General features: G+C 40.7%; 1 protein-coding gene across 3 annotated transcripts; it reads left to right on the forward strand.

Annotated features, from left to right (window-relative positions):
* Nucleotides 1-854: 854 nt before the first annotated feature.
* ttyh3a (tweety family member 3a) lies at nucleotides 855-25,088 on the forward strand. 3 transcript variants are annotated; one of them, XM_030736379.1, is made up of 17 exons: nucleotides 855-1,332; nucleotides 1,591-1,816; nucleotides 4,153-4,322; nucleotides 6,546-6,657; nucleotides 6,811-7,031; nucleotides 9,146-9,241; nucleotides 10,427-10,499; nucleotides 11,283-11,358; nucleotides 14,983-15,038; nucleotides 15,689-15,781; nucleotides 16,530-16,622; nucleotides 17,340-17,476; nucleotides 18,768-18,848; nucleotides 18,915-18,941; nucleotides 19,388-19,463; nucleotides 20,982-21,083; nucleotides 23,005-25,088. In XM_030736379.1, the coding sequence occupies exons 2-16, from the start codon at nucleotides 1,691-1,693 to the stop codon at nucleotides 21,060-21,062; spliced, it is 1,518 nt and encodes a 505-aa protein (XP_030592239.1). In that variant the 5' UTR covers nucleotides 855-1,332; nucleotides 1,591-1,690; the 3' UTR covers nucleotides 21,063-21,083; nucleotides 23,005-25,088. The 3 variants fall into 3 exon arrangements, with proteins under 3 accessions (XP_030592239.1, XP_030592237.1, XP_030592238.1); XM_030736377.1 differs by having other exon boundaries at nucleotides 18,768-18,941; XM_030736378.1 differs by lacking the exon at nucleotides 20,982-21,083 and having other exon boundaries at nucleotides 18,768-18,941.
* The last annotated feature ends 1,692 nt before the right edge of the window (nucleotides 25,089-26,780 follow it).

Here is a 26,780-nt window from a genome sequence, read left to right on the forward strand (position 1 = left end):
GAATGTCTTCTTGACAGCTGCCCTTCCACTAAGACCAAACAGTAAGTGGATCAGGACCTGAGCGATGGCAGATGCATCTCCCAAGTCCAGTGTCAGGTTTTTGTTGCATTTTTCATGTCTTAAGGACATGACTTTAAGATACTGTTCATCTGCTGTAGGTAGTCTTTTAGGCCCAATACCTCTTGTTGTCCAGTTTCCTCAAATGTTTTGCCATTAAAAAATGGAGATCCAGTGATTTTTTTTTTTTTTTTTTAATTAGTCAAAAGTGTGCCCTTCAAGTAGAACTAGCTTTGGGTCTAGAGGAATTTCTTTGGAGATAATTATTGATCTCTGGAGGTTGTCTCTAATAAACCCTGCTCTGTGGGGGTGATTGTGGTCATCTTGGAAGACTGTGTTCAATCCCACACTGTGGAGATATCAGATTGCTGCTGGTTACAGAATCTCATCTTGATATTTCTCTGCATTGAGATTGCCTCCAGTGATGACAAGCCTGATTGTTGGCATCTGGGGTACCAGCAGCTCGAAACAAGAGTCAATAGCAGAATAAGCTGTTTGGTGCTGGCAGAGAAGATTTGGGAAGTTTTTCATGTGTGCAAACCACATAATCAACTCTGCTGCTCACAAATGCGTTTTCCTGACAAATGTGGCACCATTTAAGGGGAAATAAACAAGCTTTCCAACGGTATAAGATTTATTACCCAGAAGCATTGTTACAACAAAGAAATAATCAACCAAATAAAAATTTCTTTCCTTTTTCTGCTGCTTTTATTTCCGACATTACTTGAACCTCTCATTAGCTCTACGCTGTGGCTCCTCTGGGTGGCGCTGCTGGGTCATTTTTATAACGACGCTGTGGGCTGCTTTTTGCTGGCCGGGCTGGGTTGGCTGCCAGCTGGGTGAATATCGTGAACAGTCGCCGCGTTGGGTTGGTTTTACCCTCCTGCACGTACGATAACAACTGGATGTAGGTCTCGCTCGATAGTTTGAGTCATTGCGGTGGAATCAGACGACGACAGATGAAATGAGGAACTACCAAATGAGCAAGGCAGGATGCAACAAACCGCAGAGCAGAATGCCAAGTGGAACAAAAGAGACTGCTTCTTCTGATTCCTGCCCGACTCTCTGTGGACTCAACTAACTAGCAGCTAAACCGGCTAACGTTAGCAGACTTAACGCTAGCTAACCCACTTTACGGGTATAACTAGCTTTTGAAAAAACGAACTGTTTTTAAGTGATTTTTAAATGGACCTCTGTGCTCAGGAGTTTACAACTAAAATTACAGCAGAGTCCCAACTGGCTTCACAACACCAGGGATAATTAAGTTGACAGAAGGTAACTAGCTTTACTGAGCTTTACATCGATTAGTTAAGGTTAGCTGAAAGCTAGCTGCATCAGTGTTTGTGAAGCTAGCAAGCTGTTGTTCTGCCCGAGCATGTTTTAATACGAAATTAGAGCATGTAGCTTTTATATTAAGCATACAAATACAATGTTTATGATTGGGAGAGTGAACATAACACTTAAACTTTACGAGTATGTCTAAAGCTGGGGTAGCTTCTTCAATACTGCATTTGTTTTTGTCTTTAATCCCAGCTACAGGCAGACTGTATGAAGTGGATTTCTCTGCCTGTTTACACTTAAAGCATCCCCTCTCGCCTGTCCGCTGAGTGGAACTCATTGATATTTACTCGCCATGGCGGCGGTGGTTAGCTACACTCCACCATGGTGGGTGAACCTGCTGCACAAACTTCCACACTTCAACTTGAGGTTCGAGCAAACGAGCAGTGACTTCAGACCAGAAGACTGGACGTATCAACAGGTAAAATGAAACCCTGCAGGTTCCTAGGAATGCACTTAGGGTTGTGATAATATCAAATGGTTGTTTCGGTATCATTTTGCTCAAATCCCAAACCTCCGGGAGCGTCATATTAGCATGTTGGGGCATGCTGGGCTGCAGTTTTTCTCCTGTAAGTTTTTCTTTTATTATTAGTTGTATTGTTGGCAGCTGATCCTTCTCTCCACCTTTTGATCCCTGGCACCATCTGTGTGTAGCTTTCCAGACACAAACCAGCTGGCAATGTATAGTGTAATCCAGGCCACATAAGCTGATCTAAGCACCACCTCCTCATGTGCTATTTTCCCTGTAATCTTATCATAATCGGTATTTGTTACACCACATGGGGGCATTAAGACTCTGAAGTACCTGAAGGGGGAAAAAAAAAAAACAAATCCTCAAACATACTCACTTTGAGGAGGTTAAACTAAGGGCAGGGGTCAAGGTGGAGTCTGCACAGCCAAATGAGCAGGTTTGGGGGAAGGGCATTTGTTTATATGGTTAATATTAAATAGTCTTTCTACATATAAGTCACATAAATTGGAAGTTTTGGAGAGTCTCTAGGACTTACATTAATTATTGGTACCCAGCTAAGTGGTTAATCCCTTTCTGTAGACCTGTTAGACCCATTATTTTTTAATCATTTGATAAAAATGAACTGTCAAACTATATGCATTGCTATCTTTTTGAAATTATGTTTAACAAAGAGTGTTTTATCATGTGTGAAAGCCATGTTAGAAGCTGGTAGCACTTGGCAGTCCTTAATTGTGTGGAAACAACTGATTCACCTGTACAATTAATCTGCTGTCTGATAAAGTTAAGTTTTTATTTGGGTCTGTGTAAAGAGTTATATGTACCAGGATTTGATAACCTAGAGGATCATTTTGAGTGCAAGCAGAAAAGTCTGTAGACCTGGGTTAATTTTTAAAAAATGCCTCAAGAGATGACACTGTTCCGTTTTTTTACTGTGGAAGGGTGATTCAGAAAATCAAGAAGTGAATCACGATTCCTCAGAAACAAGGAGGACATGTTCCAGACATGCGACTCCTATTCATGGTGATGGGCTAAATCTTGTACAGGCAGTCAGAAGTGAAAGTGTAAACATCCTTTTTTCCCCTCTCTAGCTCTCCTTTGAACTAACATGATACTCACTGTCAGATTCCTTTACTTAAATCTTGAGGGTAAATTGTAGGTTGGAGCAAATGAGCATTTTAAGAGTAGACTTTTAAGAGTAGAGTAATGCAGCTGTCTGAGCATATTAACTCATTCCTTTCACAGTTTTATCATGACAAGTGTGCACATAAAAGGTGACATCACTGGCTGAGCTTACAAACCATAAGTATTGACTGACTTTAAACTTTAATTATAGGCTGCTAATTATTGCCAGTGCAATGCTCCCTCTCAGGCTTAAAGGGAATTCTTGACTTATCCAGATGGCTGAGACGTTATTGGGGCTCAGACAGCATCTAGGTGATGCAACTTTTCAATAGGTCATTCTTACATCTTCCACAGATGTTAAATAAGTCCTACGCTAAAAGTAATCCTTGTTATGATTAGTCTTTCCTTCTGGTTGAAGTATGCAGAGCAGCGTGGAAGAACCAAACCATTATTTGTGTGTATCACTGGCAACATGGGAATAGTCAAATACTGGCTATGTTCACTCGCGGCTTTGAACAGGTCACTAGGGCGTGTCATTCACTGCGAAGCTTTGTTGGGAAAACTGAACAAGTAGAACAACACTGGGTTTTCACAAAACAACAGTGGATGGAAATCTGCCCCAGCAATGAATCCTTAGGAGAATACAGTGAATGCACAGGCACTCTGTCTGACCTACATATGAAGAGCTGCGTTTGACTGAGCAAGGTTTGACTCTCACTGTGTATCATATATTTTTTATGGTTTAGCAGCTCCTTGAAGTTCTCTCTATGAGATCAAGTCCTCAATTAAGTGTTTTTAATTTTTTTTAATTCAATGAAGAGACTACTTCAAAGCATATTTCTCTAAAGGTAGGACACCTTGATTTAAAGAGGTTTTCTCCCATGCTCCAGGCAGATCTCACTTACACAGAGCTTACTTTCAAGTAGGACAGAGACCACGTATGGTTGTCCTTGTTGCAAAGAGTGTCACATTTTCTGATGAACAGTGAAGAGCACCATTGTTTAAAATGGCTCTAATATAGCATTCAGATGCAATAGCAGCATACTTGGAGCTGTGTGCGTTCCCACAGTGGGGCACTTTGGAAGCCTTTTATCCTAGTTGTTAATGAGGAAAAACCAATATCAGATATGATATTTCCATTACTCTCTCTTTCTGTCCACCAGTCCATCCTGTTGCTGGGAGGTGTGGCGCTTGCCTGTCTGGCTCTGGACCTCCTCTTCCTGCTCTTCTATTCAATTTGGCTGTGCTGCCGGCAGAAGAAAAACGAGGAGCAGCCCAACGCTGACTGTTGCTGCACAGCTTGGTGTGTCATTATTGCAACCCTTGTCTGTAGGTGAGTATAAATGTGTGGTTGCAGTGGTGATGAACAGTATTGTTAAGTAACACATTATTCTTGAGTGACAAGTCTAAACACTGGTGATGATTCAGTCCATAATTTTCAACTCCCCAAAAATAGTTACATAAAGTTGGAAATAGCTATGTCAACTGAAACGACTGATCTTAAAGCTGTAACTGCTACTCGACATATTTTCTGCACTTGCAATTAAGATTTGTGTTGTTGATACTGGCTGCTTTGCATTTGCACAGCAAGAGATTAAACCTCGGAGGCATGGGTAAAGGGCAGTACATCAGTCTAAGCCATTATTAGCTGAATATGCAAATAATGTGATCAGCTGCTACAGATTCAGAGTGGTTAGAGCCATCCTGAAACAAGCAATCCCTTCAGGAACTTGCAGCTTTGTGATGGAGAAAATAGGCATGACATAGGAATCAGTTTTATAGTTTTCTTGAGTATTATCATATTCAAATGTAAAAATCAGAAGAAAGCGCTTGCAGTGTTGGAAAATGACCACATCAGAATAAAGCCTAGACTTTGTAGCTGCTGATTGTTCATTAGTGGAAGTTCCAGAGTCTGGTTGCATAGGTAATCCTTTACCGTATTTACAATCTCATCCTATGTCAATTGGCATAGGATGGCCATTTTGGTAGTCCCATCAATCGCTCACCTCAGAGTTGAGAAAAGTTTAATCCAGGATCCGCCTACTTTGCATTCCTAACAGTTGTTTTGCCTATTATTGCAACTAGTCGCTCAGTTCAGTGGTCTGCGTTGCTGCTAATCTCTTCCTGAAGCATCTAAGCCGGTACATCACTCACACCCACACTGAGAGCCTCTGAATCCTATTGTGTACAAAATAAGTTGAAAACAGCTGCATACCTACAGTATGTATTTTGGACTGTAGCAATAACGGTTATGCTGGTGAGAATAAACAATGTTGCGGGAATTTATCAACATACTTGAGAATATATGAGCATTATGTATTGATAGACTTTAGTTTTAGGTTTTAACGTTATTTTTATTAAGTGCACAGTGTGAGAATTGTACCATCTGGATACGCTTTCTGTCCGGAAACTGAATTTGTTTCCTGTTTTCCTCCTCCTGTTGATGGGCCACTAGAGAGCCATCACATTTGATTCAGAGTAGCACAAAGAGCTTGGGGACCTGATGAGTACAAGAACTGCATTACAATCACCGTATCTGTGTGTGCGCTTGTACCCACGCACAAATGCTGAGCAGGAAAAAAAAAAAACAAGTTGGAGAGATCTGACATTTCTGTTTTGTTTTGCTTTGCTTTTGTTGTTTGACAGCGGGTCCATGCTCAGCATCATTGCACAAGGCACTGCATCACTTAAGAATAAAGGGATTATCTTCCTTTTTTTCCTTTCTTTTTTTTTTTTTTCCGTTGGTGTTTTTTAAAGGATTTTTTTTTAAACAAATATTAAAGTGCAGTACAGAGTTTCCACAAGGCCACATTTTACTAGGGAGTTTGGTTCTTTTGTGCTGTAAAGCTGCTCCTGTTCTCCTCTTTCACACTGCAGAGTGTGAGAGGAAGAGATTAGCTGCAGGAAAAGGGAAAACCTTCTTGTCCACTTTATGCTGTTGGCTGAACATTTTTAACCTACAGTGGTTCAGTCATCGTCATTCCATCTGATTAAATCTGTTTCTAGGAAGAGTGCTATAGGATAAGTGCTTACAAAGTCTTTATTATTGTGCAGAATGTGACTTAATGTTTTGTCACTGAAATATGAGAATATACCAAATAATAAATAAATAATAATAAATTTTTTTTTTTTTATTCTTTCTTAAACAAATGTGAAAGTTTTCTTTTTTCTTTCTTTCTATTGCTGTGTCTTCAGAAACTGTCGCCCATGCTTTAGACAGAGCTGTTTTTCTGCAACTTGAGGCCTGTCTGTGGTAATGGGAGCAGATCTCCTGCCTCAGTGTAGCCTTTGTCAGTCATAGTGTGGGGTTTGGGGCATAGCTGGTCCATTCCTCTATGTTTCCATGGTTCTGTTTGGAGTCTTTCTGCTGAAGCTCAAAGGAGCCTGTTGACTGGGGTCTGAACCGACAGGGTTAATGTAGAGTTCACACGCCTCTCTCCCTGCCTAGCTGTCCCCCCTCGCTCGCTGTCTTCTCTGTCTCCTCTCTGTGTCTTTTTTAGCTAATCCCTCCTCCTCACCACCCTGTCTCCCCTCCCTTTCTTTTGTCTCCCTTCAGTGCTGGCATTGCTGTCGGTTTCTATGGGAACGGCGAGACTTGTGATGGAGTGAATCGAATGACGTATTCTCTCCGCCATGCTAACCGCACAATCACTGGAGTGCAGAAGCTGGTAAGACCAAGTGCACAAATTATACCAAGATGTTTAATAATTAATCGCTATTCTACTTCGAGCAATCCTGGTTTCATTAGAACTCTGTAGTGACATCTCCCTTTTCTTCTCTGAACTCCATTGTGATCTTGTTTGGCCTTGTTTTGGCTCTAGGTATATGACAGTTCTTCCTCACTGAACCAGACAGTTGATGACAATCTGCAACAGCTTGAGGGCCAGTATGCTCAGCATGCAGACTACCTGTCCATCATCCAAAAGCTGCAGGGCCAGCTGGATGAGCTGGTCAGACAGATGGTGGAGATTCCCTTCTGGGAAAACTCTAACATCTCCCTGGACGAGTTTGCTGGCAAGATTGAACTTTATGACTGGTACAGGTAAGACTGGAACAGTGGAGCCAAAGTACCAATTTGGGCAGCAGCATGACAGCAGAAGCAGATACAAACAGACAAATTATCTCATGCTACATCTATTATTAAAATTATGCAGAAAAACAAAGTTTATATTTTATTGAAAAATTAGTTACTTAGTTTCTTCCCTAGCTGGACAGTGTTGGCCAAACCTGCTGTGTTGGATATGTTTCTGTATTAAAATGTCTAAGTGATTCAAGACAGCAGGAAGTAATGGTGGGCACTGACAAAGAGGAATGACTTTAACTTATGCAGCACATAATTGTGTAGCTGACATGCTAAGAATTTCAAGCCTGCATTGAGTTTACCAGTTTGTTAGAAAATTAAAGCAGGGTTTAATTTTCTCATGCATTAAATACATCTTTGTTTATTACATGGTCAGGAAAAAAAAAAACAGCAAAATGTATTGATATCTGCCAAATAAGGTTACAGAGACTCATTGCCTTTATTATAGGTGGACCAGTTATCCTTAGTTGTGCAGCATTAGAAATGATTGATTTGTGCATCACTGCTGACACCGCACCAGTTAATCTCTTCCCTCACTCCTGAATGAGACCCTGTGTTACTTAAATTCCTCCACTTGGGCAACTACTTATCCCGGACTCTGAGTGGGTCCTTTTTTCTGGCTGAGAACCTTGTTCTCAGGCCTGGAGGTGCTAATTCTCATTACCGGTGCTTCACACCTCAAATCAACCCCGAGTGCAAGTTGGAGGTCACAGAACTACATCATCTGCAAAAAAGCAAAGATGAGCCCCTGAGGCAACCAAAGACCCTCCACCATCTGGCTATGCCTAGAAATTTTACTATGACCAGAATTGGTGATAAAGGGCAGCCACCATCTGGTTCTGGGATTACCACCATGACAGGCACCAATGACACTGCAGCACTTAAGTTTAGATCAGGCAGACCGTTTGTCCAAATCACACCCCACCAGTTCATACTGTCATTGCATATGTGAGCGTTGAAGTCCCCCAGTAGGATGATAGTTGTCCCCAGATGGCACATTCTCCAACACCCCACCCAGTAACTCCAAGAAGGCTGGGTTCTCTGAGCTGTCATTCAGCACATACCTGAAGATAACAGTCCGGACCCATTCCTTGACCCAATGGCGCAGGGAGGCACCAAACTGGTGGGATACAATACCCACCCCTGCCTGCCACATTTCATGTGGAGCAGCTCCAGAGTGGAACAGAGTCAGACCCCCTCTCCAGAAAACTGGTTGCAGACCTAAACTGTGCAATGATTTCTAATCGGTGTCTCAACCTCACCTGATGAACCAGCTCAGGCTCCTTCCCCACCAGAGAAGTGACATTTCATGTACCACAAGCCAAGGATTGGACCGCCAGAGCCTCCTCACCTGACTACCACCCAATCTGCAAGGCACCAAACTCCTACAGCCCCTCCTGTGGGTGGTGGGTCCACAGGAGAGCTGACCCATGTAGCTACTTTGGGCTAAGGCGCAGCCACCAGATGCTTACCACTGAGCCCCTACCCTGAGCCTGGCTGCAGGGTGGAACCCCGGTAACCCTGTCCTGGGAGGGATAAACTAGTCCCTTGATAATTTGGTCATCATAGGAGTTTTTGGAGTTGTGCTTTCCATTGTTGATGAATAATATAGTAGTTGTTGCTCAGATTGTTTTTAAGTTGACTGTAATGAGAGAGAGAGATTATCATAACGTTGAATGAATAGAGCTTATTTGTTTTCTTATCAAGCAGCCAACATGTTGCAAAACAATTATATCAGTTTCACAGAAGCATAGGCATATAAAGAAACTTTATGGATGATTACAGTGGCTTTATCACCTGTTGGCACCCATTTCACAGTGCATGGCTGTGATTATTCACTGGCAGCTTTACACAACACTGAGGTCACTTTCCCATGACATGTCACTCACAAGTTACCCCCAAGACAAGTATGCCTCCACCTCAGTGGAATCATACCTTTTAAGAGTATAGTTTAGTTTACTATAGTTTTTTAAGAGCTAAATCATTGTGATTGTTAAGCTGGAGCTGCTTCTTCATTGAGAGATGTTTAGCTCTACTGCTTTTGGCCATTTGTTGTTAATGAAGTGTCTTCACAGGTGGCTGGGCTACATATCCCTGCTTCTGTTCGATGTCCTCATCTGCCTTCTGGTGCTGTTTGGCCTCATTCGCAACTCCAAGGGAACGCTCATAGGGTGAGTCTCACAAGATTCAAACAGAAAACAGTTGTGCTCTTGGAAATCATTTTGGCTTAGTGGCTGTTTTTGTACACAAAGCTGCTTTTTCATTGTCATTCAGTCATTATAAATTATTCTGTATGAAATTTCAACCCATTTAAAACTTATTTACCTGGAGCATCACATCATGATCAGATCAGTATTTTGATAATTACTGTGACAGTAGTGGCATGTTTGGCTTGACAGGTTGGTTTTTATTTTGTTAGATTATGTTTAGGTACAATTGTTATGTTTTATATAAACATAAAGACAGTACCTCTGTGCATCACAGACACCACACATTGATTTCAGTAAGGCGTGCTAATAAAAATGACCTCAGACTGACCCTTTCTCTGAAATACTGTCATTATACCTATTTTGGTCTTTTTAATCAGCTTATCCGGCACTGGCTGAGAAAAAAGCATCTCTATGCCAAATATCTTAACACGCAAGTTAATCTGCCTATAGTAATATACAATATCAGTCCTTGATATCATATAGACTATATTTCTGTCGTTCACACAGAAATATATGATGCAGGGGGGAAAAACCAATCTCAGATTCTTCAGGTTGGGCTTTTCCCCTCTTTCAACATTTTTAAACATGATTTCAAGAATTTAGCTGCATCTGATTTCAAGTATTTATGCAATCCATTCATGGATATATGTTGATGCTGAGCTCCTTTGCTTTCCTTTTCTTTCATTCCTTCTTTAAAGCCAAAACTATTTTTTAAAAATTGATCTGCAGATTAGTCTTGTGTGCATGGTGGCGCGATGGTTAAGACTGTTGCCTCACAGCAAGAAGGTCCTGGGTTCGAATCCACCGTCACGTGGTTCTTCAACTTCCTCCCATAGTCCAAAGATATGCACTTAGTAGGGTTAGGATGTCTGTCTCTCTGCATTAACCCTGCGACAGATTGGCGACCTATCTGTATGGCAGCTGGAATAGGCTGCCCCCCCTGCCCCGCAGACCCTAAATTGGATAGGTGGAAGAAAATGGATGGATGAACTGCAGATACTTGTGTGTTGTTTGACTGGGGTTTACTTTTGCTAAATTGTCAGATTCTACTGTAAATAGTATCTCTTTTCCTACAGTGGATTATGTTGTTGCACATGAAAGTTGCTGCTGGGTTAGATCCACTTCTCACTTCCTCTCTTCTCCCAGGGTGTGCCTGTTTGGTGTTGTGGCTCTGGTAATCAGCTGGGTCTCCCTGGGGCTGGAGTTAGCGGTCTCTGCTGTAAGTTTCTGCATCACAGCATGATCCTGTTAGAAAACACAGTTTTTTTGTGAGCATCCAGTAGCTGTGGAGCAGAGTTTTATTTCACATAAGCAGTGCAGTACACGGAATAGTCATAAAAATACCTCTGAGAGACTACGACTGGATCTGCTTTTACTATTTATAATGAGCATATTTTGTAAATGTCATATTTGATATAGATTTTTTTTGTTGTTTGTCAAAACTGTACAGGTGTTTTATTTTTCTAGGTACATTTGACAGAAATGATTAAGACTAATGATATTGATTAAGATCTATGATTACAAGCAAAATAACTGAGCTTACTATACATTGTGGGCATAATATTGCAATTTGTGCTCCCTGAGGAAGAAAGCAGTAAAGCTGGCTGCCTCACTGAGGTTTTATTTTGTACATATTGTTTTTCATATTACTTAATTTAAACAGGCATTTTAAGTAGATTTTCCAGGAGGATGAAAAATTTTGATGAACATTAATCTTTATTTATGCAAATTAAATATCCCTGTGGAGGATTTCCTCCCCTGCAGATGAATCAGACTCTTCACACCTAAATGTGCTTATTTTTTTGTTGTTTGTTTGATTGAGATTGAGGGAGCCAGTGAAATTAAGTGTTTTTTGGGGGGGGGGGGTTTTAAAGCTGCCGTCAATTCATCAAAGATGATGGCTCATTTGCCGCCATGTTTGTGAAGGTGTTTGACTTGAGTGTGCAATTGTCACCAACTGAGTCCTCTTCATTTTTAAGTTTTAATTTTTGTGTTTTTCTAGACCACCAGTGACTTTTGTGTTGCTCCTGATACATATGTCATTGAAGTGACAGACAGATATCAAGTCATCAATCAAGGTATGATCCCCTCTAATAAGTATCATCATTGTTTTATGGATGTGATAAAGATTCAGTCAGTTTTCCAAAATAACTAACATGTCAAATTACAGAGAACATGATCTGAATGCTCTGACTGTTGTGTAGCAGTGAGATGTCATTGTTCTAAAGGGTCAGGCTTGCTCTTGTCCATGGACCATAATAATCCTTTAAGTGTGAATGCCACATCTGCAGTGGGGTCAGGAGGGCAATGGGCCACTTTTTTAAGCACTGCAGATGCCTCTCAAACTGTCTGATTTCAGTAATTGCCCAGTCTGTCCCATCTGAGAGGGAAAATAGTGGCTCAGGTTTGTGTGAGGGAAATAAAAGCTGTGAAACAGAGTATCAGAAATGCACTGTATTTTCTGTATCTTTCAGAGGGGGAAAAAAAAAAAAGATGTTTCTCAGAAATAAAAGTACCACCAAGGACTCTGGTGGTGCTTTTATTTCTGCCTAATGCCCCTTTTTGGACATAAGCTTAACAAAATGTGTCGTCTTCTAATCTCTCAAAAATGGAGATTGTATGCTTTTGGGGCAGAAATCAGGACATTAGCTTTAAATGCTCTGTTGTATGGTTAATCTGAACAGTGAGTGCTGGCTCACTGTATGCAATGAACTGTATTATGCTGCAGCTTTAATGCTGCATTTTACCCCAGGGCTGATTTGTGCAGTGTGGGGGTTTTCAGTTCTGTTTTCTTCCCTTAAACACATGTTAACTATTCAGCAGAGAAAAAAAAGAAATCACATTTTATTATTATGATGAGGCAGTAAGAATATTGCTATTACAAAGTGGAAAAACTGCAATAAGTTCAGACTCGGTTCTTGTGTTTCTTTTGTTTGTTTTTTTCCCCCTTACAGTTTTTCTCTTCATGAGATTGCACTAGACAAATCTCTGGATAGCACAGTGTTATTACAGCACTGGATTTATTGCTTTCCTCCCCTCAATGGCTGCTGTAGCATTATTTCAACAACACTCGGCTATTTTTCATTCTTCTGCTTTCTCCTCATTATATCATTATGTTAGACAGTTTGTCAAACAGAGAAAATTAAACTGTATAGTTTGTTCTGCTATAGCTAGTATTTCTCTATTACTTCTATTGTTTGGTTTCAATACAAATAACAATGACAAAGATGAGCTACCAGTCTGATAAGCAGGGTTTGGATCAAAATCTGTGAATATGTTTAGAAAATCTATAATAAAATACTCACAGTGCAACTTGACTGAAGTTGCAGGGAATGGAAGTGCATTTGTTCTCACTGCCAAAATCTAATTTGGTGCAGTGACTGGATGCCAGATTTCTCCCAGTAAACTAAATCATCTTGATGGCATGGCTTACTGGCCTAACAGCCTGATCATGAAACAGAACAATAAGCTTTTCTTGTCCTTTATTCTGGGGGTTCCTCACTCAGTCACGAGCAGAATGAATTCTTAATTTCCTGCTTCATGGAAACCTGGAAAAATAATCTAAAACTGAATAAACCTACTTCCTGTCGGTTACATTTATTTGATCACATAAGCCATAACTGAGTCATCTTTTAACTTACGAATTCAGCAGTTCTATTCTGATACCAAGTGACACAAAAACTGATCCAAACCCCAGGATGAGGCATCAGTAGTTCATCTACTGACTTCAGGAAATCTGCTTCTACTGATATTAATGTGTGGGTGGATTTGTGAGAGCTGGACCAACAGAAGCTTGCTGATATGTACTTTTAAATGCCGGAAATTCGTTTCTCATGCTCAGCTGTGTGGGAAAAGGCTCCTGACACAGCACTGAATTTGGATGTTACTAATACCATGTGTCAGGTTGGTGGTGGTGTTCTTACACCCTGTATCCATGGACATTTCTGTATTGCACTGCTTCTGAGTCACACGCACAAGGATTTCTCAACCAGTCCTCACTGCTGTGATTTTTAAACTAACTGAAGTGGCTGGCAATGCAAAGTGAACGTCTAAAAGCTTAATTACAATGTTCTTTGCTTCGTCATGTGTTGGAAGCAGATTGCACGTATGGTCATGTTGGAATTTAACAATGACTCCAGAGATGTTGTTTTGCAGAAGCTGTTTGCAGTGAGGACGCCTAATCCTAAGCCTCTCATTGGCTGTGTTGTGCTGATTTGTTCAAGTGTTGCTGTGTTAGGAGAGAAGCACATTTTCCATTTAACCTCAAAGCTCAAGATTAGCTTGTGCACAGCTGCAGTAGCTGTCAGGCTCTTACAAGGCAGCAGCAGACACAAAACTAAACACTAGTGGAAAAAGCTCCAAACACCTGCTGCATTTCCTGCCCAGCACCAAATGGTATGCACATACAGATAGCAGGTGAACACAGTGGAGTTTATTCTTGCCCAGTAACACTGTGTAAAGCACTCCTATTATACTTGGACTGCCTTGAGATGTTAAAGTTGACTTTTTATGTTTTGTTTTTTTTTTCTGACATGTAAAGAAGATGGATGGATGTATACTGATGCAGTGGTAGATGCTTAAACAGGGCAAATTTTTAAATATATAATAATAAGAATATTTTATTACAGAGATTAGAGCATGCCATAGGTATTAAAGGTGCTACACTGCAGTAGTTTGAATCATATCTATCTAATTTGTTCATGTAAATGGGGAGTCTTCTTCACACACTACGGTTAATGAAGGAGTTTCACAGGGTTCTGTGCTAGGACCAATTCTATTTACACTATACATGCTTCCCATAGGCGGTATGATTAGAAAGCACTGGTATTGCATACATTTTCATTGCCGTGCAGATGATATCCAGCTTTATCTAATCAATGAAGCCAGATTACACACATCAATTAGTTAAACTGTAGGAATGTCTTGGCCTAGATGACCTCCAATATCCTTTCGTCTAGATTCAGATAAAACTGATGTTATTGTAATCTGCTCTACAAACCTTAGAAATACATTCTCTCTGTGATGTTGAAAAACTAGCTCATGCATTTATTACTTCTAGGCTGGACTATTGTCAGTCATTATTATCAGGTTGTCCTAAAAGCTCCCTGAAAAGCCTTCAGCTGATACAAAATGCTGCAGCTAGAGTACTGACAGGAACTAGAGAGAGCAGATTTCTCCCATATTGGCTTCTCTTCATTGGCTCCCTGTTGAATCCATAATCGAATTTAAAATCCTTCTTCTCACATAATGAACTCGTAGTATCGTAACACCCCATCTGCTTGTTGGGGCTTTCCCTATATTATTTTAGGGTCTTTACCTTACAGTATAAAGCATCTTGAGGCAACTGTTTTTTGTTTTTTGGTGCTATATAAATAAAATTGAATTGAATTGAATCGCTAGTTTGAGACTGGGAGGAGACACAAATCCCTGGGAAGGTTATGTCAGGAGAAGCATCTGCTTTAAAAATCTGCCAAATCGAGTATGTGGCTCCATCCACTGTGGCAACCCGTTTGTGAATAAAGGAGCAACTGAAAGAAGCTACTACATTTCTCATATCAAATCAAATTAGAAAAGTTCACACACTAGGCAATGAATTTAAAACCGTTGTCAGATTATGTCATAATGGAAAATAAGTTGCAGCCCTATTTGTGACTTTTTGTGGCTTAGCTAACACATTCTTATCTGTTCATTCTTTGTTACAGAAATCCTGCAGTATTATCTTAGTTGCAGTTTGGAACAAACCAACCCCTTCCAGCAGGTTTGCTGCATATGTTATTACATTTCTCTTGCATGATTGAGTTTTTAGCATGTCAAAACAAACCGTTTAAGGCTCATAATACTAAAATCTCATCTGGCATATTTGCCACATGATGTATGACCTTATTAGTAAGAATGCAAGTAGGCACCATGGGCCACTCCCACTGCCTCAAAGCAAGATTTTTTTTTTTTTTTTGTATGCAGTAGTACAATACTTTTCATTATGCCTGCAGGAAAGCGGATGCAGAGCAGCTCTTCCTGTATGTCCATGGTGATAGTGTGTGCCTGCTTAAGGGTGTTTTTCAGACATGAGAGATGTTGTATAGAAGTAGAATGGTACTCTTACTCGAAGACTATGGTTTTCTTTAAGAGTCCCTACATTTTATCTCTCAAGCCACATGAATAAATTAGTAAGTTTTGAGTGTTGCTGAAGCTCAGGCATCTATTCTTAGTCCTTGTGTATAGAAAACAAAGCAGTATATATACATTATATAAGGCTTGAAGCTCTATAAACTCGGTGTGATTTCACAAGACGTCAGCTTGACTACAAAAGAAGGGAGCTACTGAAAGCCTCTGGCACTGATTTAAAAAAAAAAATGGAAATACTTCTGAAATATGCTGGGCTGCTACAGTATTCATTCTTTTTTTCAGAGGCTTTCTGGGAGCCACAAAGCATTAGTGGAAATGCAGGATGATGTCTCTGAACTGCTGCGATCTGCCACCAGAGAGTATAAACAAACCAAGGTACGTTTCCAGCCCCAGTAGTGTACTCTTTACTTGTAGTGCCACATTAGAGCATCTCTGTTTATGATGACACAACATGCCAGTGAGTGGGACCTGAGTGGTCTACAGAGAAGTGAAGCGCACCTGTCCACATAAAGGGCTGCTGACAGCCCACCTGGGACCTGCATTATGTGCATTAGGCTTTCACTGGCTCTTGTCAATACAACACTGTGCTATTGTCCACTGTTGGTCCTTACTCTGTGTTGACAGAGGCATAAATGAGAGCTGACTTTGGAAACAGAGGGAGGCATATTTCACTTCACATACCCACAGACAGAAATTTGCTGAGGTGGTGGAAACTTCTTTTTTTTTTTTATATCTGGCAATCAGACACATTTTCTGCCCTAGCTAAAAAGGGACTAGAGGAAAAAGTGGGGCTGTCCATTAAAATGTATCATCACTAAAATCTGCTTTTTCAGCTCTGGGGCCTTTGGTACTGCTGCATATTGAAGTGAGATGAATCCCTGATAAATGTGCGTTGAATAAACAATAGTGAGTTAATTAGCAAAAAACAATGTGGTTTACTTTGGTTTTGCTTCTCTTTTTCAGCTAGTCACATTCTTGAGTGTTTAAACTATTAACAGACATGAACTGAAAACTTGCAGTGAAGGGGGGGGTGTTCAAGTAGACAAAGAGAATTTTACAGATGTATTTTTTTTTTTTTTTTGTAATAGTTTACATTTTTGAGTTTCCCTTCCCTAATTTGCAGGGAAGTTTGGAAGAGATCCAGGGAATACTGAACACCACAGAGATCAGCCTCCATCAGCTCACTGCATTGGTGGACTGTCGCAGCCTGCACATGGTGAGCAGAAGACTTACAAACTGAGACACTGTTAAATGTGGGGTTGCTCACTCTCTGATTGTTAAAGGGCCCGTGGACTTGATTTGTTCTGACATCTTTGTAGTGCAGCTTAGTTGTATAAAGCAGCCTGTCTTTTATGCCTGTGCAGTTGACTACACCTGCCATCATAAATAACATTTCCTGTCCTGTATGCAAGTTCTTGTCCAACTGATGCTGGCTGCGTACCATTTATGAAGCTGGCTGAATGACAAGTACTTGGCTATAGCTACGCTTTGGAAAATTGTCCCTCAGTGGCTTCCAAATTCCAAGTGCACATGTGCAAGTGTAGCACTTTCTTGTTGCTTTCTGCTCTGCCTTCTCTCGCAAAGATTTCCTTGGCTAGCAACATGCACAATTATTTTAAAGAGAGAAACTCTAGTAGAATATAAATATTTTTGTTGCAGAGCATATAGATGACATTTTTCAGTCATGTTGAAAAGTTTCTTTTCGAGGGAAGGAAAACCTACTCTGCTCCCCTCCCTCCAGTTTGCCCACTGTGATCTCATTTGTTTGACCTAGTTTAAATAAGAAGTCAAAGCAGATGCATTTTAAAAGCCTCTTTTCAACTTCTTCTGTTTTGCTCCCTTCCTGTTATGTTTGGCCAAAAAACAGTTTGAATCTGCTTATATCTTCCAAAAAAAAATAAATGTATAAATAAAGCACCTGTGCTTTTTGCAGGACTACGTCCAGGCAATGACAGGACTTTGTTATGATGGACTGGAGGGTCTCATCTACCTCGTGCTCTTCTCCTTCGTCACCGCTCTCATGTTCAGCTCGATTGTGTGCAGTGTGCCCCACACCTGGCGTGGCAAACGGTATGACTTCCACTGTCCTCATACAGTTTGCACCCTCCTCCTCAGAAACACCTTGGAAAGTGGTGCAAAAGCTTTTAAGCTGAGTTTATATTTGGGGCCTTACATACAGTGAGAAATAATTTAAGAGGGAAAACCCATAAATTAATTATTAATTATTTTGTAGCATGTTTTTCTTACCCACTTATTTTTACATGGTGTGGGGATGAAGCGAAATGGCAGGCAGAGAAACGGGATTATTTTTCTGTAAGTTATGTTTGTCTGCGCTTCAAAGACTGGTTGTGTTTACCGCTGGGACAGGTCCAGAAGGCTCTAGCCGCATCCTCAAATAGATTACTTCCTGTTTTACACCCCCCCCCCCCCCCCCCTTAATGTGCTACCTCACTGCTTAAGATTGCATGTTTGTTTTTTGATTTTTTTTTTTTTTTGCAGAAGGGCGAAGTGATTCTGATTTCAGGAATGTTGTGTCCCAGGCTCAACTGACAGCTCAGCTGCTCCACATAATTAACTTACCATTGGGGGGGTGTGTTCATAGGTTTGATCTCAGCTGGAGCTTCCTGTTATAAAGCAAAGGATTACATGCTACCAATCTGTTTTTCTCAGTTGCCCCTGCTAAGCTTGTTCTGTTTTATTGCTTTAATAATGCATTTAAGCTAATTACTTTACAGCTTGAAATGGCAGGTCATTATCAAGATTTATTTTTAATATGTAAGGTTAGCATTTCCAGTGAATTAGTGTTGTCACTAAGTTATTAACACACGCTACCTGACATGTAGATTCAAATGATTGCACTGTGAAGTGCTCTGAATGAGATTCCATGAGGTCATGGATTAAAAATGCATGAGAGCAGCCTGTGGGTGCCACAAACACTAGAGGGAGACAGGCTCCATGTTGCCAGTGTAATTGTTGCTCTGTTTTGACAGACCGTTTAGCCCATACGTTCCTGAGCTTTGATTTAAAAAGAAGCAATAGAATCACATTGTTCTTGCACAACTAAGCTGCTACTTTTTTTTTTTTTTTTTTTTTTTTTTTTTGGGATTGTTAAAAATCACATGCAAAAGTAGGGCTCTTCTGTTTAAGCAGGACCAATTGAGTCATCTTCTTTGCTTCAAACAGCAGAGACCCCCCCCCCCCCCCCCCCCCCCAAAAAAGCAGAGATGAAATTGAATCAGAATGTGACTCAGACTAAATGAAAAACGTGACCACGTGGTGTTTTTATGCTCTTTTGTTAGCAGTGAGATGGGACTGGGGGTCCCTCTGGTGGTGGTTTTAAATTGCTGTGTGCTGTTTTCAGGAGCGAGGAGGACAGTGAGGACGAGTCTCTGAGCCACGGAGGAAGGCAGAACCAAGATAACCTGTACCGGGTCCACATGCCCAGCCTGTACAGCTGTGGTAGCAGCTATGGTAGCGAGACCTCCATCCCTGCTGCAGCCCACACTGTCAGCAATGCGCCTGTCACAGAGTACATGTAAGATATTACTGGTGCAGTAATTTAAATGGAAACCCATGTGAAAGCAGGAGTGGTGCATAATATATTTCTACAACACATCCCAGATTTTGCACAGCGAGGCTGACATTGGATCCCTCATGTGGTCAGAAGTAAATTTATCTGTCCCCAGAGGGAAGCTCCCCTCCTAATAGCAAGTCATGTTGTGTGCAGCAGATGCAGCTGTTGTTCTCCAGCTGTGATGCCTGCAAAATCCAAAGTTCTCTGCTTCCTGATTAATGCGTAGTTTTAGCGAAACTTGGGGGAGGGGATGCTGAGTTTCTTGCTCAGCTTAGCAAAGCCTTGATAATTGACTTGGAAAGATTCGTGCACATAGTATATGGTTTCATATCTGCACATCTGTATGTGGGGGCTGACACTGTAGTTGTGTGGCCATTGTGTTTGATCTGTGTGTGTTTTCCCTTCAGGGCTCAGAATGCCAACTTCCCTAATTCTCGCTGTGAAAACACACCTCTGATAGGACGAGAGTCTCCTCCCCCTTCGGTAAGTGTTGCATTCCCTGTTGGAACAACTACTAAAAATATTCAGTACCTTTAGAACCAGAGGATAAAAACTCAAGGACTAAACTAGAACCTGTTTGCATTGTCCGAAGAAACATGTTGAATTAGGCAAACTAGACCAGCGGTGTCTATATACTACTGCCTGACTTTGATGTTTCTTTGGGGTTTAATTTCTGAATGATAAGGGACATAAAAAGTTGAAAAGAGACAGAGAACTTGAGGACATCTGTCTCCAGAGCACATGACGCACTGGCTGTTTGGTTGTTTATCTCTGGCTAACAGTGTTACCGCCATGAAACCACCAAGAGGTTGTTCACTGTCTCTATTTAGCTCATTTTGCTTCCTCATTACCACCCCCTACCTCTATTAACCACAGGTTCTTTTGGCTAATGCCCTTAGATTGTTTGCACACATTTTTCTCAATCTTTTTTTTTTTTTTTTTTTTTTTTTTTAAATATGTTTGAGCAAACAACTAATAAAAATATCTTGTTACAAGAAATGTATACTCAAATCTTTTAATATTACAATGTAAAAGCCCCCAGTTCTTCCTTGTTTTGTGACTATTTGAAGAAGCTGTGGTTTCTGTGTTGGTGGTGGAAAGCCCCAGTAAAATCACCAGAAACCAGCAAATTTAGTTCCTGAGTTCCTCAAAAGATTCTCAGAAACTTTATGCTGTGACCGCTGCTGCGCCGAATAAGAAAAGCTCACATGGAACCAGTATTTGGAGAGCTATTTCCTCATCTAGAGCAACATTTTTGGTTGTTTTTATCTTTTTCCTGAGCATCCACTTTTCTTGCCCTTAATCTGTCTCTCCCAGCTTTAGTAGTGCTGTGCTGTACTTGATCTTGTTAAGGGAAGTGGGGGCAAATCTCTTGCTTCCTCTTTGTTGAAGCAATTTAAAAATGCAAAAGGTGGGTTAATTGGAGACTCTAAATTTCCCACAGGTGTGGGTGTGTGCATGAATGGCTCTCTCTGCCTCTAAGTGTAGGACCTGTCCAGAGTGTAGCCTCCCTCTTGCACAGTGTCAGCTCTTCACAGCCCTCAAAAGAAAAGCTGTCAGCCATAATGAGGAACTGTGTTCTCACCAGTGTTTTCTGTGTGCCACTTAACAGTTATGGAAAGGGGGGAAAATCCTGCATACTGTCCACAACTTGTGCTTAATGTATTGGTAATCAGAAGTTCATATAAACTAATGGCATAACACAAACACCACCATGCATCCTGTGTATGTGTTGTGAAGCCTTGTCTGTATATGAGGACTAAAACGTTAGTCACCTGATGGACTCTGTGCAGGATTCTTTCCAAGTTACTGAACTGGTTTTAGTTTGTATCACGAGGCAACTTTAGTCTTTCCCTTCTGCCTTCACCTGGCCTGAACCATCACCAGATCTCCTGCTCTCCCCAGTGTCTGTGTCTGTCTGGACCTTGACACTGCTTTGTGTATCTTCTCTATACTCTCTTCTTGTCGTTTTTTTTTTTTTTTTCCTGTGGATCCATACAGTTGTATTTGACTGCTGCGGACAGTAACAGCGGTCACTGCTGGCAGTTAAAGCCTTCGGAGAGTTCAAGATCGTTTTGGTAACCTCATCTGCTATGCTAACAGGTACTAAACATGCCTGCCTCCTCCACCTGCTGGCCTGTTCCTCTCCTGTGTCACTTCCCAAACTCCCAGCTCTACTCACCCTTTATTTAGGGCCAGGTCTGATGAACCCCCTCACCCTCATTTCCCTCTCTCCTGAATCCTGCTAAATGTCCTACCTGGTGTCTCACCTGATGTTTGTTTCCTGTGGCCCTGGGCTGCATGTCCACCTACCCCCTGCAACATAGATGTATTGGGAGGAAGCTGTAACTGCCCTGAGGCTCTCCGTGACCTACGAGTAAATGATAGTCAGCATTAAATTAAAAGTGTGTTAAACCGTTTCACTGATCATGTGGATGTGCTTTGTCTTGATTCCTGGGTTTGAGGGTGATCTCATGGGTGTTACAAGTAGACATTTTAAAGTCTTTAGGATATTTTTTTAAAGGCTGTGTAAAGCAGGGAAATGCCACTTAATGGTAATGACTTTTGTGTTTTCCTAGTGTCTTTTTATTTTCTGATATTTTCTTCACTGCCACTTCATTTGGTGGTAGGCACAAATTCATCAGCTATGTCTTTACACACTCAAGCACGGTCATTATCACTACAGTGGTTACGAAGTGTATATGAAAGTATGTTTGTTGAAAGTCTCTGGAAATGTGGAAGTTATTCCGTCTCTAACACTAATGGGATATTTGGTATTCGCAACAGTCTAGATGACAAAGTGCTGGAGGAATAGTAGTAAACTGAACCCAGCAGGAACCCTTTTATAGCTTTCATTTGAAATTATCAAGCTCCCTGAATTCTTGCAACAAGAAGAAATGCATCATGTAACGACCCAAAATACTAGTTGTTTCATCCTTGAAATATAGTGACGAGCTAGCAAGAAAAATATAGGACTCTGACACTGTTTGCAGACAGACTTTAGGTTTTAATGGAGATTCATGAAAGTAACTGGCTAGAATAAACATTTAGCTGCTTGGGAAAACTGGAAACTTTGAACTGATTGAAACTGATTGAGAAGGAAAATAATGATTAGTTATAGCCATAGACTGTGTGTGTATGAAACCTGGATGTAGCTTCCAAGTCTTAAACGTGAAGCCAGTGCAGAAGTTCCTTAACTCTGCATTCTTTACATATGCGGTCTGTGGTTAAAGCCCTTCTAATGATGCATATTTTACTTTTACGTGCAAGGTAAGTGTTGATGTTTCAGCCCATATTGCAAATATTCAGCGTTCATATCTTCCAACAGGTTGTCTGGATGGCCCTGAGGGTTGATCACAGCATATGAAAAAATCATTTCCACAGGGGAGTGAAAAGCAGCCTTTATGTGCTTGCATCACCTGTATCCAACGAATGCATGATGGCTGCATCCTGAATGTATACGAATGCCCTGCCAGCGTGCACAAAGTGTCACCGAATAAAAGTGACAGAATCATTTAAAGCTACAGCTGGTTTACGTTTATCCAGCTCTTTGTGGTCTGTAGATGTTTCCGTGACTCTTTCAGTGTTTGAATCATGGAGTATCCCTTTTAGATTTGAGCACTCTGCAGTAACTTGTGCGAGAGATCATCTCTGTAGGATTTTCTCTGGTCTGTTGAATGAATTCAGCACCACTTTTTGCACCTGTATATCTTTATGGTCCTCTGCTGTTTGCCTTTTTTGTTTTGTTTGTTTGTTTTTTTTTTTTTTTTTGGTTGGTTGGTTGTTTTTTTTTTTTGCCAGAATGGAACCAATTTTTTTTTCTAAGAGTAAAAACCCTTCTCCTCATTTTGATTAGATAATAATGAGAAAATCCTACATAAAATGTGATTTTTTTAAAAGTATTTTCATGAGTTAGTCTGTCCTATGTATACCACCTGGAATTTTTTTTGTTTTGTTTGTTTTTTTAAATGTAAAATCATGATGCATATTGTCTTTATATATCACCTCCTTTTTCTTTTCACAGTACACCTCCAGCATGCGGGCAAAGTACCTCGCCAACAGCCGACCAGATCCCAACAGCACTCCAGCGCATTAGACACCACTGGACTCATCCGGTCTGCAGCACTGACGTCTCTGAAGTCATTCAGAAAAGCCACTCATCAGTCTTCTCTTTTTTTTCCCCCCTCATAAATATATTTTCTTTCAGTCTTTTGCTTCTCACTGCCTGACTTGACTTAAAATATGAAACCAAATGTGCTTTCGCTGGTTTGTTGAAGCAGAGCTTCGGGACATCCATCAAATCTCATCTCATGAGCTGGGAGTACAGAAAGTACTTCTGCATCTCCTCTGCTTATGTTTACTACTGCACGAATCATCTTTGGTGCTGGGAATTAACTCTGACATGATGGTGCCTGGACTGACTTTGATTTTTTTTTTTTTTTTTTGGGGGGGGGTCTTTACACATGAGTGCACCATGACATGTACCTGTCACATCTAACATGCATTGCTGTGTCAAGGACTCTGGACGTGCTCATTGACTAACGTTGATTACTACTGGTTGTTTTGTTTTGTAAAGTACTGTACCATACTTGGAGAGAAATGCCTTGCACATTCATTCAGACCTGATAAATACACTTTTTTTTTTTTTTTTAAGTCTCACCTGAAGCAGAGAGAGAGCCTCTCACGTAACACACCCCGTGAAGCTGAAACTTTCTGCTGCCGTATAGATTACTTTTACAGAGGGGGGAAGAACTCTGTTTTCTCTGTTCCCCAGCACTCCTTTCAGCTTGTGGAACTTAATAGTGTAAGTTATTGTTGTTTGTTGTATATGACACGTGCACCACACACTCGGATTACTCTGACATTGGCATGCTGTTGCATTTTTGTCTTAAATCTGATTTCTGGAAACTGTTTTCCTGCATTATTGCGCATCTTACAGTTGTCTGAAAGATTTTATTTTTTTTTTTAAACCCTGTTCTTTTTGGGACTCTGTTATTTCCTGTAGCATTTCTTTTTAAGATGGCATATTGAGCCCCTGTTACACAGCCAGAACTGTAACCTTGTGAAGCTGTGATTGTGGCTCATGATTTGATGTGGACAAAGATGAACTGTGTTGTGGAAAAGCAGCAGCAGCAGTTTCTCAGTGAGATGATGAATAATGAAAACTTGTTAGTTCTACAAAAAATATTTTTAATATACTACTGGAAGCAGACACTTTTTTTAAAATATGTGTACTGAAATGGTGAAGCAGATGAGTGTGTGAGAGATTTTTTTCTACACAGGATAATTTGCGTTGCCCGGTCTTCAACTCACTGCTCTCCATGTTCCTGTTAAATAAATCCTGTGCTCCCTCAGCAGAACTGGGAATTGTCCACACAAATTCTTGTCTGGCGATGTTCTGCTCTACAAAATGAAAGGGCTTCGTCCTCCCGGCGACTTCCGCTCTTAGTCCAAATTTGTGTAAAGAGAAAATATGCATATCTCAAGAGAAACTTTCTGCATTGGCAATGCAGTGTCTCACAAATGTGTTTTAGCATTTATAGTCAAAAAGAGTAAAGGGTGAATGGATGCTGTGAAGGAATTGCAACAGCTCTGCTCTCTGTACAATCTGGGAATTCTCTCCTCTTCCTGTTGAAGCATGACAAACTTTGAAATGTGCAGTGAGATGTTTGTAGTTCTGCTGCCTCAGCTCGCTTCTCTTAGATGTGCTTTGTGACCAGTGCAAGAGGTGATGTTGAGACTGTGCCAACAAGTTAAGCACAACTTTTCTTTTTTTTTTTCATTAAATGTCTCTACTTAAAGCCTGTTGAGAAAATGAGCCTGACCCTTTCAAACCACCTATATTCTGTTCAACATTACACTGATGCAGTTTTCTTTTTTGGATAGTAGTCATATTCTTTGTTGTTTGTAATGCAATGCTATTATACTGATTATAAACTATTACAAAATGATGATTGACATTTTAATTTCTTTAAAACCTTATTTCATTTTTAAGCATTTTTCTATGGAGTGTGCTAGTTTATTTTGTTTCTCAGTTTAGATTTGTAGAAGTACAATGTGTTACTTCATGTGAATATGGTAAATTGAAATTTTTCATTAAATTTTTTTGTGGGGAAAAAATCACTGTAGATCTAACCTTTTATTTTTGTATACACACACACACACACACACAGTATGTACATGTAAAAACTGGTCATCTTGAGCTTGAATGCTGTTTCAAAATGAAAGAAACCTTAAATGTAGTAACTTTTTGGACTTCTTCACATTGTTGAGATTTAAGATTCCAGCTGACGCCCAGGCCAGGATCAGACACTAGGTAGCAGCAAAACTTCACTGTAGTTAGACTCATTTACTACAAAAGTGCTGCTTCTTTTTTTTTTTTTTTTTTTTGCATTTTTCAGATGGTTGACAGAAAACAGGCCTTTATTAGTGGATCAACAAAATCTAAATGGACATATGCTGAGTGGTCACTTTGTTAGGTACACCTGTTCAGCTGTTAACTAACGCAAATATTTAATCAGCCCGTCTCTGAATGCAAAACACATATGACCTTGAAGCAGATGGGCTGGAGCAGCAAAAGACCACACCAGGTACCACTACTGAAAGCTAAGGGCAGGAAATTGAGGCTACAGTTTGCACAAGCTCACCAAAATTGAACAATAAAAGATTGGGGGGAAAAAAAGGTTGCATGGTCCATTGAGTCTCGATTTCTGCTGTGACATTTGGATGGTAGGATCACATCAGAATTTGATGTAAACAACATGAAGGCGTGGATCCATCCTGACCTGTAGCAACAGTTCAGGCTGCTGCTGGTGGTGGTGGTGGTGTAATGGTGTGGGAGATATTTAAATGGTAAGTTGTACCTAATGAAATGCTCAGTGTGCGAATACATCTCCAAAGGTTTTGAACAGCTAGAACAAATTAGCATTTTACTGTTTATCACACTCTGTCATGGCAAATCTATTTTAATGCAAGCTAGTAACATTTTTTTTGTTGTTGTTGTTGTTGCTTTTTTTTTTTGGTAATTAACCACCACGTGATATCCTGAAATAACGCATCATCACATTTCTAGTAATCACATACAGCAAAACAAAACAGGATATGAGTGGTGCCGCTTGACTACTAAAAACAGTTAAGCTTCTCAGAAAAAAAGGTGATGCTTTCATTTTCAGCTGCTGTTGTCAGAGAAAAAGCTCGAAAAACAACCAGTTGCTGGTGAAATTAGTGAAGCATTTAGCAGCTAAAAGCGCCAAAATACTTTACAGATCTTTATGACTGATGCTAAAATGACTGCAAATGACTGATAATGTGTCTCCATCACTACTGAGCCCATAGCGCTCACCTCTGTGGTGATGAAATGCTTTGAGAGACTCATCAAGACATTCATCACCTCCTCACTGCCCACCACCCTCGACCCACTACAGTTTGCATACCGGCCAGACAGATCCACAGACGACGCCATATTCTTCCTCCTTCACAAGACCCTTTCACACATAGACACTGGTAAGGGGAACTATGTGAGAGTGCTGTTTGTAGATTACAGCTCAGCATTCAACACCATAGTTCCCTCCAGGCTGGTCTCTAAGCTGCTGGACCTGGGCCTGGGCCCATCCCTGTGCAGGTGGGTTCACAGCTTCCTGACCAGCAGACCACAGGTGGTACGAGTGGGTCACCTCACCTCATCCTCCCTCACCCTCAACACTGGATCCCCCCAGGGCTGTGTGCTCAGCCCTCTGCTGTACTCACTGTACACCCATGACTGCGAGGCCACGTCAGAGTCCAACGTTATCATCAAGTTTG

The sequence above is a fragment of the Archocentrus centrarchus genome, chromosome 8 (genome assembly GCF_007364275.1).
Source record: "Archocentrus centrarchus isolate MPI-CPG fArcCen1 chromosome 8, fArcCen1, whole genome shotgun sequence".
Classification (NCBI taxonomy): Eukaryota; Metazoa; Chordata; class Actinopteri; order Cichliformes; family Cichlidae; genus Archocentrus; species Archocentrus centrarchus.

Bases quoted from the DNA above. Each gene is read 5' to 3' on its own strand.
- ttyh3a (XM_030736377.1), top strand. From the start codon at position 1,691: ATGGCGGCGGTGGTTAGCTACACTCCACCATGGTGGGTGAACCTGCTG. The intron at 1,817-4,152 runs GTAAAATGAAAC...TCTGTCCACCAG, and splicing joins AAGACTGGACGTATCAACAG to TCCATCCTGTTGCTGGGAGG. The intron at 4,323-6,545 runs GTGAGTATAAAT...GTCTCCCTTCAG, and splicing joins ATTGCAACCCTTGTCTGTAG to TGCTGGCATTGCTGTCGGTT.